Raw genomic sequence first — 15433 nt, forward strand, 5'->3', positions numbered from 1 at the left:
AAAACAGTTTTACATAAGAAACTACCTCTAGCACAATGACCTTCTGTAACTGAATGCAATAGCTATAATAATAGTTCACTTGTTAGCACTCAGGGCAAAGAGACTTTCCCTAAAAACATCGAAACTGAACCAAAGAAGGAAATTCAGGCATGAAGGCTGAATGGCTTGGGGTAACTCAACTTGCAGAGAGATGTAGCTGGCTTAAATGCTGAAGTTGCTTGTGTCTCACATGTGTGTTTTTTCTCTAAAGTTCCTATTTTTAAGTTAATCTATTTGCTTTAGAGACACATTTGGGACAGTGGAGGTGCTGCGTATGGTGTAAAACCAGAAGTTCGGTATGCAGCTTCATTTGCTCCAATTGCAAACATCTGGTTATCTCAGTGGGCTGGATGGTACTTTTTTTCTCGGCTTGTAACTTTTTGGCATCTACACAGACGCATTTACAGGAAGCAGAAAAAAGGTGTTGCCTCAAGAACACAAGAGCAAAGCTCTTGACTATTTTTATCCACTGGTGAAGGATACAGTGGGAAAGAACTGCTTGCAGAGCTGCTTGAACTTTGCTTAGTTTTAATCATTTTTAGTTTTAATTTTTGGTCTTAAAACTATAAATATTTGTGATTGTGTTCTGCATTCTGTATTCAGAAATTTTTCTACTTCTAAAAGAGCAGGGGAAAAAAGGGTTGTTAGTGAGCAGTGCTTTTTAATTAAAAGTGTGGGAGGAATTCAGGCACATCTCATCACCTCTATTGTCTCTTGTGTTTGCACTCGGCCTGTAAACACTTGGTTTTCTGGGATGTCCTTTGTTGTTCTTGTTCCCACTCAACACGAGGGGTGCTGCCCCTGGGCTGCAGGGAAGAGGTGCTGAATGTGGTGCCTTCCCATGAGCTGCATGAGGAGGACACAGCAGTTGTGGTGAGAGCCTCTCCTTCCCGGGACAGGCACCCCTTGCTCGTTCCTGCACTGAAAGACAGCTTCCCCTGGATCTGGCATCACTTCTTTATTGGGAGCCAGTGGCATTGCAGCCTGGCAGATGAAGTGGAGAACATATGGTAAAAATAGGGTGTTCAGTTTGGGTTTTTTTTTCTGGTGGTTGTTGCAGTGGGGATGATGTTTAAATGCCTAAAAAGCTAGGTCAGCTCTGTCTGACATCAGTGCAACGTGGGTGTTTAAAGCTCCCATCCCAGGAAACATGATTGTAGAGCATCTCAGCTTTCAGTTTTAAGTGAGCATTTCCTCTGAGGGTTGCAGGTGGAAGCTTGAATATGTTCATGTAATTCACTGCATAAATGTAAAAGGGGGGTTTAATTTTAACTGCTCGAGGTTTTCAGTGATGTCAACTGTTTGGTGGTGTAAAACAACAAAACACAAGACAGCCTCCTCAAAGCTGTGATTTCCTAGAAGCGTCTATCTGTAATGTGAAAGGGGTGGGACTACAGCTGGGAAGCTTCTAGCAAGGCGTGAAGGGAAGTAAACACTTTCACATGGGCTTAGAATGCCAGTGTGCAGTTCTTGGAGTCTGAAAGTGAAACTTGCAGTAAAGAAAAATGAAACCAGCTCTTACTGAAATATATCGAAGTGTCTGTGATCTGTGAAAGGACAGTGTTCCTTTAAAGACTGTTGGAGTATTTCTTCAAGATAGATGGATGCAACAAGCCCATTTGTTCCGCAGATAAAGGTTAATAAAACCTTTGAGGTTCTGCATCCACTGGGGGTGTGAAGATGGTTCTACTGTGGCTGATTAATTGTGGTGATTTAAATATAATTCTCCCGATGCTGGCATTAGAGAAGCAATAAGTTTTTTTGGTGATCTTTTTGGATCCCCTTTATTGTGCTAGGGACAGCTCAGAGGCGTTATTCCTCCCAGTTTACTATATTGTAAGTATTTAGATGTTTGCACTTAATACATTTTGTTTTTTCCGCATTCAGCAAAACCAAATTTGTGGTGGGTGTCTTATGAAGAAATGGCCAGACTTGATTTATTTCCTGGCCTCAGCTGTGTGTTGTAAGGCATTTACAAGAACTTATCCCTTGTCGGGCTGGCACCCGAGGTTCCAGTAACTCCCAGCAATCAAAGCCATTTTCATCTTTACCAATCCTAATGTGCTTTTGTTAAACTGAACCCACTAAAGGCACAGCACTTGCTTCAATGGTGGATTTTTGCTTTTATGTTCCAAAGGACTAACGAGTGTAGTGTTTATGAGGATGGGAGGCGACTGGTGGCTTCGGTATATGCTCAGCTGGGTTGGCCTCAGTCCTGAGCTGCCCTGGTGACCAAGGGTTCCCATGCAGTTCTACCTGTCCTTGCTGCCATCCCACCCACTGTCCTCCTCTGAAAGGATCTAGTGATTTTTTTAACTTAAGATGAATTTAAGATGAGGAACTGGGGAGCAGCTGGCAAACCAGGAATTGTAGTAAACTCTATGGCAAGATTTGGCATTTCAGTATTTTCAGTAGCAATTTTAACTTACTACTGCTTGAGTCTTTTATCTGACAGAGATGCTCATCGTCTTTGTTAGCTTTGTGTTTGCATTCTCATGAGCTATTGCTGATGGGCGTGGCTAACCAGCACTAGTGGTAGTCTGATACGTGAGCTTCAGTAAAAGCCAAGTGGTAAGTCATAAATATTGAATATCAAATACAGTTTTTCTTGTTGGTTGTTTCAAACATATTTTAAGGTACTGATAATCACTTTCATTCTGTTCCTCTGGGTGCTTAAAGAATACATGTGGTTCAAATACTGATTGCCAGTTACTCAAGATACATATTTTTAATTCATCTTTCTGAAGATTGTGTGCTTTGTTGTTAGGGGGCAACTGGTACTGACAGCAAAGGTCTGCTGCCTGCAAGTAATGAGATCAGTGAAATAACTAGGTCAGGATGTTTTTTTATTGTTGGATAGATGCTTATTACCAAAGTCCCCTGTGAGAGCCATGAAGCCAGGTCTGGAGAGGTCACAGGTTCAGCCTGAGTCCTGTTAAAACCAGTAGCATCTTGCCCTCCAGTGGATGCCAGTTTGCCAGCCTCCCTACAGCTTCCTGCTGGACTTCTCATGGTGTCCCACTGTTTGTAACGTGTTATTGAGTTCCATTATTAATCCCCATCTCTTCCAGTTCAAACAGTAATTTGCTACATAGTGCCTTAACAAATGATGTACCTGAGGTTTGGAGAGAAATGGGAGTAGGTCTAAAGAACTGGCTACCCTAGAAGACAGGAATGGCATATAACCTGCTGTCAGTAAATGCAAATCACATTTGCACACATGTTTTCCGGGGTGTCTGGGTATTACCAAGGTTAGGATGTACAGACACTCTGTCAGGTTGAATGACACACAGAGGCCATATAAATGCAAGGTGCTCATATTTAGGGTAATAGAGGCTGGATTTCTGTGGAAAGAGGAGACAGAGCGAAGAGCTAAAATGGTTATTAGATCTCTGTGGTATCAGCTACTGCTGGTTTTGGTTACCTGGTTAATGCCAGCTGAGGAGTCATCTTTTGTAGGTGGTTCACTGCCAACTATGCACTATTGAGCGTGGGCTGTGGTGTTTGTTGCTGCAGTTGCACATATTAATTTTCAGCCTGGAAAACAGCCACACCGGTCTGGAATTTGCTCATCTTCATCTTTCTCCTTTTTGACATAGCAACAATGTTCCCAGGTTAACTGCTGACTTTTGAGAGTAGAAAAGTATGAAGTGCCTTGATCCTTTTGTTGTAATGGTACTCCACTGTCCATCAGTTCTCATTCGCTCCATTTCCTACATTGGCGTCAGACACAATAAATCCAAACAGATTTATGGGTATTAAACCCAACCATCTAGTACGGCAAACCTTCAGAAAAGTAGGATAAGGAGGTCTGATTTCATCCTTTCTTGCAGCAAGGTGCAGTTCAGGCAACCTACAGACCTCCCAGAATCCCTCCTATCTTGATCATGCCCTAGATTTTGACCTTTTAATTTGTCACGTAGACCTCCAGCAAAGGTCCAATACTAAACTGGAAAGTTGAGAAAATAATTGGCTTTTATCCCTGGCACTGACGTTAATGTTTGCTGTAGCTTTGGATGTGACAACATGTGACACTGCCTTGAGTCTTCTTATACCTACGGCTGCTGGGTATTTTAAGGATTATTTGTAAAAGCACTTGACAGCACGAGTGTGCTACTGGCAGAGTTGCCAGCATGGTTGTGGGCTTAGAACAGATGCCAAATATCAACAAGAAAATAAGTAAATTTTATTTTTATTCCAAGTTGCTTTATAAAGTTTATGACAAGTGTAAACTAATCCAAAACGCCACATTTAAAATAGAAGGAGGCTCTCCAAAGGCACCACGGTGAGGTCTTCCAAACTCAACCAGTTTAATGAGAAAGAGCCTGCACTGGATTTCACAAATGGCCTCTATTGGATTGTGCAGGGAGAGAAGACAGACTCCCGGTCTGCAGAGCTTTCGCGTGAAAGCTGCTGGCTTTGGAGTGTGGGTCAGGGGTCCAGTGTTTCCAGTTTCTTAGATCTGCATTAGCTCTTAGGATGACGCCAAGGAGACCATGATGCACATGAGTACGTGTTGCTTTCCAGGACAAAGCCAAACTTTTGAAATTAGCTGGAAATCTCCCAGGCTTTGCAGGTGGGAGATAACGGGTGGCATGTTCAGGCTTCTTACTTGCAAAACAAGAATATTCTGCTCTGATGGAGTTGACCAGTTTTTGAGAGTAGACCCGTGTAAATACTGCTTAGTAATCCCGTCTGGAGGTGTCTATGATTAGATGAACAAATGGTGGTGGGCAGTGATGTGCTTGCCTGGACAACAAGAAAACAAGACTGTCCTTCAGCAGGGAAGCCTGCGCTGGAATGCGATAGCCACTGGCTACTGGGGAAGAAAGTGCTTTAGGAAAGAAATTCTCCCTCTCCGTTGTATAAGACTACCTAACCTCCCCTCCCCCCCAAAACCCCTCTGTAATAGTTCAATTAAAACTCCATGCTGCTGAGTATGATTAAGAATTACAATTATTGCTAATTGCAATGGAAATCAGAAACAAAGGCAGGTCACTGAATGTGAGTACTCAACTTTCTTCTATAACATTTTTTTCCCCATATATACTTATCTATAAACCTACTCTTTCAGTCCTGTGCCTTGAACCTACCTGTTGGTGTGAAAGAGGAAGTAGTTGCTTTCATAGCACAAGTACTTGTGATATTGTTTCCAGGAGACATTTAGACTATGGATTACTATATTGCTGATATATCTTAGGTAGTTACAGCTTGGCAGCATATAACACAAAGAATGAATGGGAGAAGGAAGTAGAAAGAATACAGCATTGAAGGTATGAGAAGTGCAGACTGGGATTAAACCAGGAATTGAAGCCTGATGGAAGTGCTTGGTGGTGGGCAGAAGTTTCTTGACAAAAAATGTTACGATCTCCATACTGATGACAGTGTGTAACCTCTTCCTTGGCTTGCAAAACAGTGCGAGAAACTGAACAGCTTGTTACAGAAGTGAGTCTTGATTTATGTGGGGAGAGGAAAGGAGACTGAAACACTCGATCCAAAGGAGACACCTGTAACATGTCCCAAGACAATGCTCTCTTTGTGCTGGAAGCTTTGCATGGTAGGCTTTTTCCAATGATTTGTTGCCTTTACATGTTATCTCTTTCGCTGTGCTGGATTGAGTAACCTAGAGTTGGAGGTAGCTGTGCTCTGAGCAGGGGTCGGGCCATGTGACCTGCTGGGATCCTTTCCAAACTAACTTATTCCTTGATTCTGTGAAACTGTTTGGAAACAAGGGTGACAGTTCTGGGTCTGACACGTGGCACTGGGTCGGACGGCTCCCTGTTCCCAGAAACCCATTGGTGGCTGGGCTGGCAGACGGCTGCAGAAAAGCTCCAAGAGCAGCTGCTTGGTCTTTGGGGAGTATGGCTGGCACTGCAAGGACTTGAAAACCCTGGACTTTCTGAGCTGTGGGAGCTGAAAGCCAACTGCAAAGACTATTCAAAGGTACAAGTGCTTTTATGTTAGCAAGGAAGGTCATTTCTCTTGGTCAGTGTGTAAAGAAGCTCCAGACAGTAAGATCTGAACTCTGCTTTAGATGGTAAAGCAGGATGTTGCTTGAGACTTGATGTCCAAAAGCAGTCAGGAGTAACCTGCTGAATACCAACCTGGATACTGAAGATCTTTTCAACATGTACACCTACCCCTCATAGACCTGTTTGCTGTCTGGGCTAAGCAGCAGCAACCCTGCGCATAAGCATATGGCATTGTGGAAAGGTCATTTCAGTTATAGTAAGGTTGGCAAGAGGGAGTCAGGAAGTTCAAGTAACAGGATAACATGATGAAAGTCTCAGAAAGTAAGACTTCTAGAAGTTCTTAAGTGGGGGAAATACAGTGATGTTGAAGCTGTTATAAGTTGCTGCTGCCAAAAGACACTGATGTTTTCCTTATTGCTACTGTTTGAATTAGACACCACTGAATGGAACAAGTTTTGGGGCAGTAAACACAGGTGGTCATGGACAGATGAGTGCTGCGATGCAGAGTTGTTCCTGAGGTGGGACTCTGTTCTTTCGCCACTTGTATGTGATTCATTTGCTGGTTCAACAGGTCACGTTGATCTTCATGTGTCACAACTGCAGGCCTCAGCTGGTCGCTTTCTGGCTTGTGCATTATCAACAAGATTGCAATTTTGCAATGGGATCTTAATTTCTCAATTCTGTTGATAGGAGAGCCAGAATCCATGCTGCTCATCGGTTACATTAACTCTGCAAGGCCAACAAAACTGAGAAGTGTAAATAAACTAATAAGGAGAGATCAGAGAATAGATGTGTCCTGATTCTTTTGCTGACTAGAATTACAATTTTTGGAATGAATAGCATGCCTGAAGCAGAAAATGCTGTGCTAGCTCAACTGTGTCTTGTAAAAGTTGCAGTTAGAGATGGGAACACCTCCTTACCCTATAGGAAAATGTTGTGTCTGCTGTTGGCATGCAGCCTCTCAGGGCAAGAACATAAAATGTTTGCTTTAGCTACCTGTAGTAAAGCAGTTCAACTGGTCTGTCCACCAAAATGTTCTTCTCTTCCTTGAAAAAGGAGGCAGATACCCCTCCAGCTTGTTGCCTCTGCGGTGAGTTTTAAAGAGTGGTGTGTTGGTGATTTTTAGAGCCTTTTGTGGAAGACCAGGTACCGGTGGAAGGAGGGGAAGCCATACATCATGTGCTGCGTGGTGTTGCTGAACTGTGCTCTCACCCAATCAGAAACTCTTTCAAAAGGGTTTTCAAAAGCTGGTGTGACTTCTTAGGAGAAAAATGCAGCATGGGATCTTTTCTGTACTATGGGTGTTCAGGTGAGGGACCCACAGGCCCAGTGTTGGGGAGATGCAGCTCTGAACAGGGTGCTGCATGGTGGTGGGATGCTGGTGCTCCCCAAGATCCCCAAATAGACTTGAGTCTCCTTGAGAACTTAGTGCAGGACTCTTCTGCATTGAAACTGCTGCCTTGCCTCTGTTGTTCAGTGAGGTGGTGCACCATTTCAAATGGTCTTTGTATTTTGTGCATATGGTGGCGCTCCGTAGAGCTGAGAAGTGCAGCTGTGGTGCCCTCATAAAATAGAGGATAGTGCAGCTCAGCAAGTGTTGGGATACACTGATGTGTGTTCCTGTAACCTGCTGGTTGGGTTTTGCTGGGCTTATTGTGTGTTTTGAAAGGTGTTACTTATAAAAATAATTCTTTCAACACATCTTTCAATATAAACCTCCCCACATTTTCTTTACCTTATAATAAATTTTAAGTGAAAGAAGGTGAAAATTTTAGACTTTGTTACAGTTTTGTTTGCAACATCAATGTTATTAAGATCTCTTTGTTTCTTAAGAAACTATGTAGTGCCTTATAACTTCCGGGTTGCTCCAAAGCCTAAATCCTAGAGGATGTCAGACCACAACCTGTGAAGTGCTTTTGTTTTCCTGTGTTTTGCACTTTTTCCCACCCAGATTTTTAGACTAGCAGGAAAGCACAGACTTTTGTGAAGCAGTGTACCATGCAGGGAGCAAGATCTTGCACCGTGGTCCTTTTTCATCTTAAGCGTCCTGAGGACCTGCTGGGTGATAAAGTACAGCTGATTTGGCTGAGCTCCTGGACTACTTTGCTATTCCAGGAAGAAGTTTTACAGGAATGTTGATCTTATACAAAGCACATGGCTAATTATGAAGGAATCATTTTAGATTGGAATCTTGCAGGAACATACTGCAATTATCAGTTAGATCTAAATGAATCCAAGCAGTCTTTTCTCAAATTATAATGTTCTGTTTATGAATGCATTTCCTCCACTTGGCATTCAGCCCCACTAATGCAGTGATATTGAGTAAAATGTGGAACAAATGACATCTCTTCCTTAAGAGAATGTCTGGCTCCCAAAACATAGTAACTTTTAATGGGAAAGGGATGATGAGAAAGCAGGGCTGACTTACATGCTAAAGCAATGTAACTCATGAGTTTGGAGATACGGGGTTTTCTTATGAACAGTCCTTTGTGGTTTTTGGTGGTCCTTAGCTGTATTTTAACTTCTTTATGTATTCTAGAGTTTCCCAAGACCATAACTTGTGACTTTTCAAATGCTTGCAGATCATTAAGTAAAAAAATTACAGAAGATACTGACAAAGCATCTTAAAAGTGTGTCTGTTTAATTTTAGGACAAGGAAACCTGCATGGGTGTCAACAATCAAAGTTACATATGTGAAACGGGCCACTGTTGTGGACAATCCCAGTGTTGCAACTACTACTATGAACTCTGGTGTAAGTCCTTCCATTTTGTATGGCTTCCCTTCCTAATCTGCATGGCTCTCATACAGGTCTGGCTTGGGTCCCATGGGGTTTTGTATTCAGCCCTTGTTACGCATCGCAATTGGATTTCACTGCAACGTAAACCGGAGTTGACCTGACATGGCAAAGGAGATAGGGTCTCTACAAGGGACATTGCATGCTTTTTGAGGAGTAATGGGTTCTCTTGCCAGGTTCATGACTGGAGATTTCTTTGGTTTTCTTACTGATTTGGGCAATACTGAGGGGACGCCAGTAAGGAAACCCTGCTTGAGGGAGAAATGCCAATACACACTACCCTAGAGTTTGAAGCACAAACAGAGAATTAATTTCAGCTTTTAGTTCTTAGCTCAGTTTCAGTTCTTTGCAAGAGTAACAGTTTAAATCTCGTTTATCTTTTTAAAGCTGTTCTTTCAAGGGAGGGTGGGGGCAGGACATTTATTCTCTTCTGCATGCATTGTGTTTGGAGCACAACTCCTTGGGTAGAGAGGGTCTTGGGCAAATCTTGCAGGCTGACAGTGGCTGAATACTGTGGGCTGTGAGGAGCATATGTTGCCCATGGCAACCTCTCTTACCTACTAAAAGTCTGGGACTTGAAACTACCCATGTTTCCAGTGAGTGGTTGAGTGACTATACCTGCTAAGTCCCTTTAGATGGCAGCAGGTCAAAGCAGGTCAGCAAAACTCTGATAAAATTATATGGAAAAATGGGAAGTTGAGAGGATAGGAAAGTAAGAAATGCTTAATTTTAAAGGTAAACTTCTACGTTTGTGCTGCTCTGATGGAGTCCTCCTTTCTTGAGGAGCACAAAGGGTTGAACAATGGTGTTGACATGCTCTTGTACTGTCAGGAGCTTAGGCTGAGAAGGCGTCTGTGCTCCAGGAGTTTGGAAATGTGGAACTCTGAACACTTCACCCCCATGTTAGAGAGGCTGGAGAGACTTTGTTACCATATCCAGTAGTATCTGGTAGCTTTTATGCAACTGTGTTCTCTACTTAATCCATCTGCTGTGCCCACAGTTTTACTTTCTTGAAGTACTACGTGTGTGGAAATGCATTATACATACAAAGATTGTAACTTAACCTGTACCCAAGGACAGGAATAGTTGAATCCTTTAGTCCACAGGCACATTTTGACTCTTCATATTAACCAGTGGAACATGGACGCTGTGGTTGTAAACTAAATGGGAATCTAATAGACTCCTTCAAGTTGTACTGTGCATCAGGCTGCGGTAGCTGGCTGTGTTGATGCTAATGGCAGGATCTGAATGTATTGCAGACTTTCTACAGCAGCTTGATTTTTCAGAAGTCTCTGAACACTTCAAGAAACAATTCATGACAAGAGGAAGGGGTGGGGAGAATGGGGACTAGGGGGCCAGCTCCAGGGACCCTAGCAGGCTGAGAAACGGGCATGAATACGTGGCTGCCTTGGGCTGCCTGGTTCACATCCTAGGAGCAGGCAGGACAGGACAGATGGCTGGAATTTGTTCGTTCTATATGGGGCTGCATGGACAAAGCAGAGAAGGGTAGGTCAGACACAGTTTTGGATTTGTGTGGGTGGGAAAGTAGAGGAAGATGCACGTATGCAAGGGTTTACAGACTCTGTGGCAAGCAGGGTCTAAATTGAGCAACAGCATGAAGTACAGCTGCACGCTGGAGCTTGTTGTACAGTCGCCATATTTCTCCCATGGACATCTTGAAAAAGAGGCTTAATTGAATTGGATACAAACAATACAGCCCGAACAATAGCCCCCTGCCATTTTAGTGGAATGATTTTACTTTAACTATGTTTGTGCTCTCAGTACAGCACAGACTTTGGTACTTGGCAGTGCCTGGCTGCATCATAAAAGTTCTTGGAAGATAAAACCAGATTTTGTTAGAAGGAAGCAGAATTTTTCAGGCTTCTTTCTAGGGCAAGTACAGAGGTCATGCTGAGATCATGGAATAAAACATATTAGTGGTACATGCTGCTGGATGGTTCCTCAGGAGGAATGGGTTTCTGCATTGGCATCCGTATTCCTTCTGCGTTGCAGAGAGCATCATATACCACACTGAGAGAAGCAGTGCAAACATGAGACCTATTCTTCTAGACTTTTTGCAAACTCAGGCAAATGTCCAGCATCGATTTAAAATTGGTTAATGTTTTCTAAGCTTGCTTTGCCATTGTGTTAGAAAAAAGCTTCTGGGGTGGGAGGGAGGAGGCACAGGGGGAGCATGCCCTTTCAGTGAAAACTCATATTCTAGAGCTTGTGAGTACAGCTGCAGAACTTACCTGCTGCTCCAGGAACTGTTGAGTGTCTTTGGTAGGTACATGTGGCGAGACACTCTTTAAGACCTTCAAGGTGAATAGCAGTGATGGTATATGTAAATAGTCTTAATATGAGCCATAAATTGGTGGTGTGGAGAGCAACAGCTTTACATGCTTGGGAATAGATTAGCTTTTAAAAAGTTAATAATAACTTTTGGGTTAATGAACAGTTAACTTAGCAACACCTTTAAAGTATGGCTTCATGGTTCTGTGTTTTGATTTTAACCAGTGTATGCATGTACTGAAGTAGCTTTTGAGAAGTTTCTTCTCCTCTTGACCTACTTGGACCAACAATGCTTTTGTGTGCCTGAGAAAAGACCTTCTTGCTAGTCTTGTTGAATTAAATCCTGGATTTATTTACCACCACAGCTTTGTGGGGGAGAAGAAGCAGAGGAGGGTGGCATTTGAAATGGAAAAGAAAACTAGTTTGTCTTTGCTGGACGTGCCTTCTGAAATGTGATCCTGTGGCCACTTAGAGTGTTTTCCCGTAAAAAGGATCTTTTTCCCAGTTTAAGAATTTGAGGGAAGTTTGTCTTTGAAAACAGCTGATCTCAACATTTCTAGACAGCAAGTAAGTTTGCAGTAATTATAAACCAGTCCTTTTGGGCACTGGAATAGGATGTAAAATCAAGGTATTATTTTGTTAAGGGGTGGAGTGGAGGAATGGAGAACATGATATGCCAAGCAGGTGGACGGCCTGTGTTTAAAATTAGATAACAGCCCAGTTCAGATTCCCCACCCAACTCTTATTTAAAAAAATAATAAATAGTTGCATGCTGCCAAATAATAAACTATCTTCAGGTTTATGTATATAGGCCTAATAGCTATATAAAGGTGTAATCACTTCTCAGCTCAAGTTTGGTAGCTGGTAACACGAGGGGAAATGTGCAGTATGCTTTTTAATTTTCTTGGAATAGAATCATAAAAAGTGAAAGGGAAGAAGAGGCTTTACTGTTGCTTTTCCTTACATAGGGAAAGGTGTTTGTTTGGATGGTGATTCAGCTGGGCCAACATTTTAGCCTGACAGTTTCTTTGAGCTCCCCAGAGAGCTCACAAAGTGGGGATTATGGTCTTGAGAGAATGGCAGCAGCCACTGTTTTATTCTTGATTACAGTTTTCATTCAGGTGTTTTATGATGTGATTGCAATTTACTGGAGTTGCCCAATGTTGGCCTTTGTCCAGGCCTGACAAGTGTCTACTGCTTAAATGTACCAAAATACCATTTTTCAAAGTACAGGAGAGAATGTAATTGAGGAAGAATGCGGTTCCTGCATTTTGCAGGTTAAGAATTAAGGCTCATTCATTTGGGATTTTCCCAAGTTTAAGTGTGTAATTAGGGCTGAAAACCAAATCCAGATCTCCTGACGTCCATCCTTCTGTATTTCCTTGCCTATTGAGGACCAACATGAAATTAGATGGCTCCAGAGGCTCTGAACACAGCAAGCAAAGCTGTAAGAAAGTATTTTGCATGGTGTGGTTGGAAGAAGAGTACACCATGCTTCAGGAATCATGGAACATGGAAACAGGCCGCTGGCCACTGTGTGCTGAAGATCGTAGTTGCAGGATTTCAAAGTTAGAGGGCTTATAGTTCGTCTTGGGTCATTTAGGTATTGTACAACAAACCAGCACTGGCAATGGGTGAGTATTCAGATGTTGCATGTGCCTATTTTGCTTCATTTTGGCTTCTTCAGCAAAGAAAAAAAGATCTCGATTGTTTGGGCCCTGGTGGCAGGGTTGTACAGGAAAAAAATGTTCTGTTTGCAGATAGCACAGTTGATGTTTTTGCTGATTTTGAACATTTTGCTCATCTCTGCACGCTTCCCCTTGGAATCTCTAGACAGCTCTTTTCCCCAAAAAGCATGCTGCCAGAAAATTTTGGCAGGGATCCGGTTAGTTGCTAAAACTAAAGCAACTGCTGTACCACGTACATGTTCCAGGTCATCTTTATAATAGGAATTCATTTCCAAAACTTGCTCCAGTCTCCAAAACCCTCAGTCAAACAACAAAGTAGTCCCACGTTTTCTTCCTTTCCATGTGTTGTCTTATCCTTCAGTGTAACCATGTCCTTTTCCAGAGAGGGATTTACACTGTTCCTTGCCTTTCACTCAGCCTCCTACATGGTTGCACTTACTTTCTCTTTAGGTGTTTCAAACTTCACCTTTGGCTGCTGTTTCTCCTCAGCTGGTGCTTCAGCGATAACGCTCCCATGACAAAGCCTAGCTGACAGTATAGGGCAAACAAAACAAATGTCACAACCATGCAGAAATTCATGATAAATAGGGTCACTGAGGGAGTTATTTCCTGATTTCCTTGCATATTTTTCCAGCCTAATCCAGACAGCAACATCATTTTAAGCTTGTTTTGATGTGGCTTGGTAAAATTCACAAACCCAAAGGAGAAGGCAAGCTGTCTTGCATAACCTGACTCTGCAAAAACTGACTTTTGGCCTATGTGGCCTGCTTCTACGTGCTCTGTGTTGAACAGCAAGGAAAGGCAAGAGAGCTTGCTGGTGCTGTTTCCGCCCCCTGCCTTCTGTACCTCCAGCTTCTCGCCAGATACCCAGATCTGTTGGTGCAGTGTTCTCCAAATCTTACTTCCAGGTGTTCTGAACGTGGTGTCAGATGGATTTGCTGTCTGACCTCTGTTAGACCGCTGTTCAATGTGCATTTTACCAACATAAGTGTGTTAGGAGGTGTAAGTCAGATGGAACTGACTGGACTTGCTTCTTCTGGAGCACGGGAGCTCTTCAAAGGCTCTTCCCCAGGAGAGAGGCATAAAAACAGTGCCTGCAGATTAGCTGCCTCAAGTTGATTCTCATTGCAAGCTAAGCAAAGGATTTTTCTGAAATCTGTCTTTTTCCATCTTATCTCATGGCAGTGTGTGTACCATGTATACCGGACACTATTCTGAACACTAGAAACCAGCTGCAGATAACATCCATCTCCTTTTGTCTGAGTTACCAGTCTGGGAGCAAGCAAACAAGCAGAAGTTGGAGATGTTGTCTTCAGCTTTTTTCTTTTGCCATTGTACTCTGCAAATATTCAGTAACTTTTTCCTGCAGTGTGGTCAGGCTGGGGCTACAGTCCCACTGATTTAAACTGACATAAAACTGTCATTGAAAGTCACGGTCTTTCTCTTGCTGCTGTTGTGTTTGGCAGATGAGTTTCAACCTGCTCTGGTTCCCTCAAACCAGTTCAGACCAAGTCACACACAGCTTTGTGTCGGCACAAGAAGAGGTGGAAGAGGCAGCAGGAGGTATGGAAGAGACAGGCAGAAAGAGGATCACGCCATTCAGCAGCTTCTTTCTTTCCCTCTTAAAATGTTCATAGGCCTATGGCTTGGATCCTTCACCCGGCATTCTTGAGCAGCAGTGCTGACCTGTATGGGCTTGGGTCTGAAGTGGCAGGAGATAATGTCATCTCTGCGCCGAATGACACTACTAACCCCAGTGCATCCAGGTTCCATTACCAAGAAAATCTCTCTCCCATTTTTGGTGATAGCATTGACCCTGTGAAAGACAATTTTTTTCCAGCCATGGCCAACTGTGAGGCCACCATTTGGGACACCACTTCTTAGTCAATGAAATTGTCCCATTTCTCCTTCTGTTCAGAACCAGCTGTCATGGAGCCAAAGCTGTTACCCAGATGCTTCTCAGGCAGACACAAAACCACTTTGCAATATGTTTTGGCTTGCTTTTAGGGGACTTTCTGCCAACAACAGAGTGATGGCATTTGCCCAAGTTTACCATGAACTTGAGGGCAGATTTCTCTGTTCCTACCCTTGGAACACTCCAGAAGATTTTTTTCCATTTTGCACAGGATAAAAGGAGCTTCCCTCAACGGGAATGCTGATGGCAACATCCCATACAGGAAATACAGTACATCATCTGTCTGAACATTGCTCCCACCTTTTTCATGAGGAGGGAATGCTCTGGGTTGTTTATTTTTTCTTAAATTATTTTATTCTTAGTCATTCTTAAGTTTGAGCAAAACTCTGGTCAGTGTCCCAGAAAGGTTTTTCTTGAAGCTTTAAGCCTGGCATGTTATTTCACAGCTGATAGAAAACATCTCTAGTGCATGTCCATGTGATGAGGCTCCCTTTCCGAAGGATCCTAAGTGTAGCAGCCTTCTCTTTCTTTGGTATTTCCTCTGCTTGTGGGAGATGGCTTTCATGGGAGCTAATTTTGTCCCTAGATATTTCTGCAGCTCCTGTTCTGACTCTGAGCTTGGTGCTCATGTAAAGCTTAGAGTTTGAACCTGTCTAATGCTGGGTAAGAGGTTGATACTTCTTTTTTTTTTTTTTTTTTTTTTTTTTAACAGCTTTTGGGTACCGGCCGGGG

General features: G+C 42.9%; 1 protein-coding gene across 1 annotated transcript in view; it reads left to right on the forward strand.

Moving 5' to 3' along the window:
- WBP1L (WW domain binding protein 1-like) overlaps positions 1 to 15433 on the forward strand; it is a 23548-nt gene that overhangs the window by 995 nt on the left and 7120 nt on the right. The window contains exon 2 of the mRNA XM_010015278.1: positions 8662 to 8764. Within this exon, the coding sequence (XP_010013580.1) occupies positions 8662 to 8764 (103 nt within the window). The remainder of the gene's footprint in view (positions 1 to 8661; positions 8765 to 15433) is intronic.

Source organism: Nestor notabilis, unplaced genomic scaffold (assembly GCF_000696875.1).
Source record: "Nestor notabilis isolate BGI_N333 unplaced genomic scaffold, ASM69687v1 scaffold24885, whole genome shotgun sequence".
NCBI lineage: Eukaryota > Metazoa > Chordata > Aves > Psittaciformes > Psittacidae > Nestor > Nestor notabilis.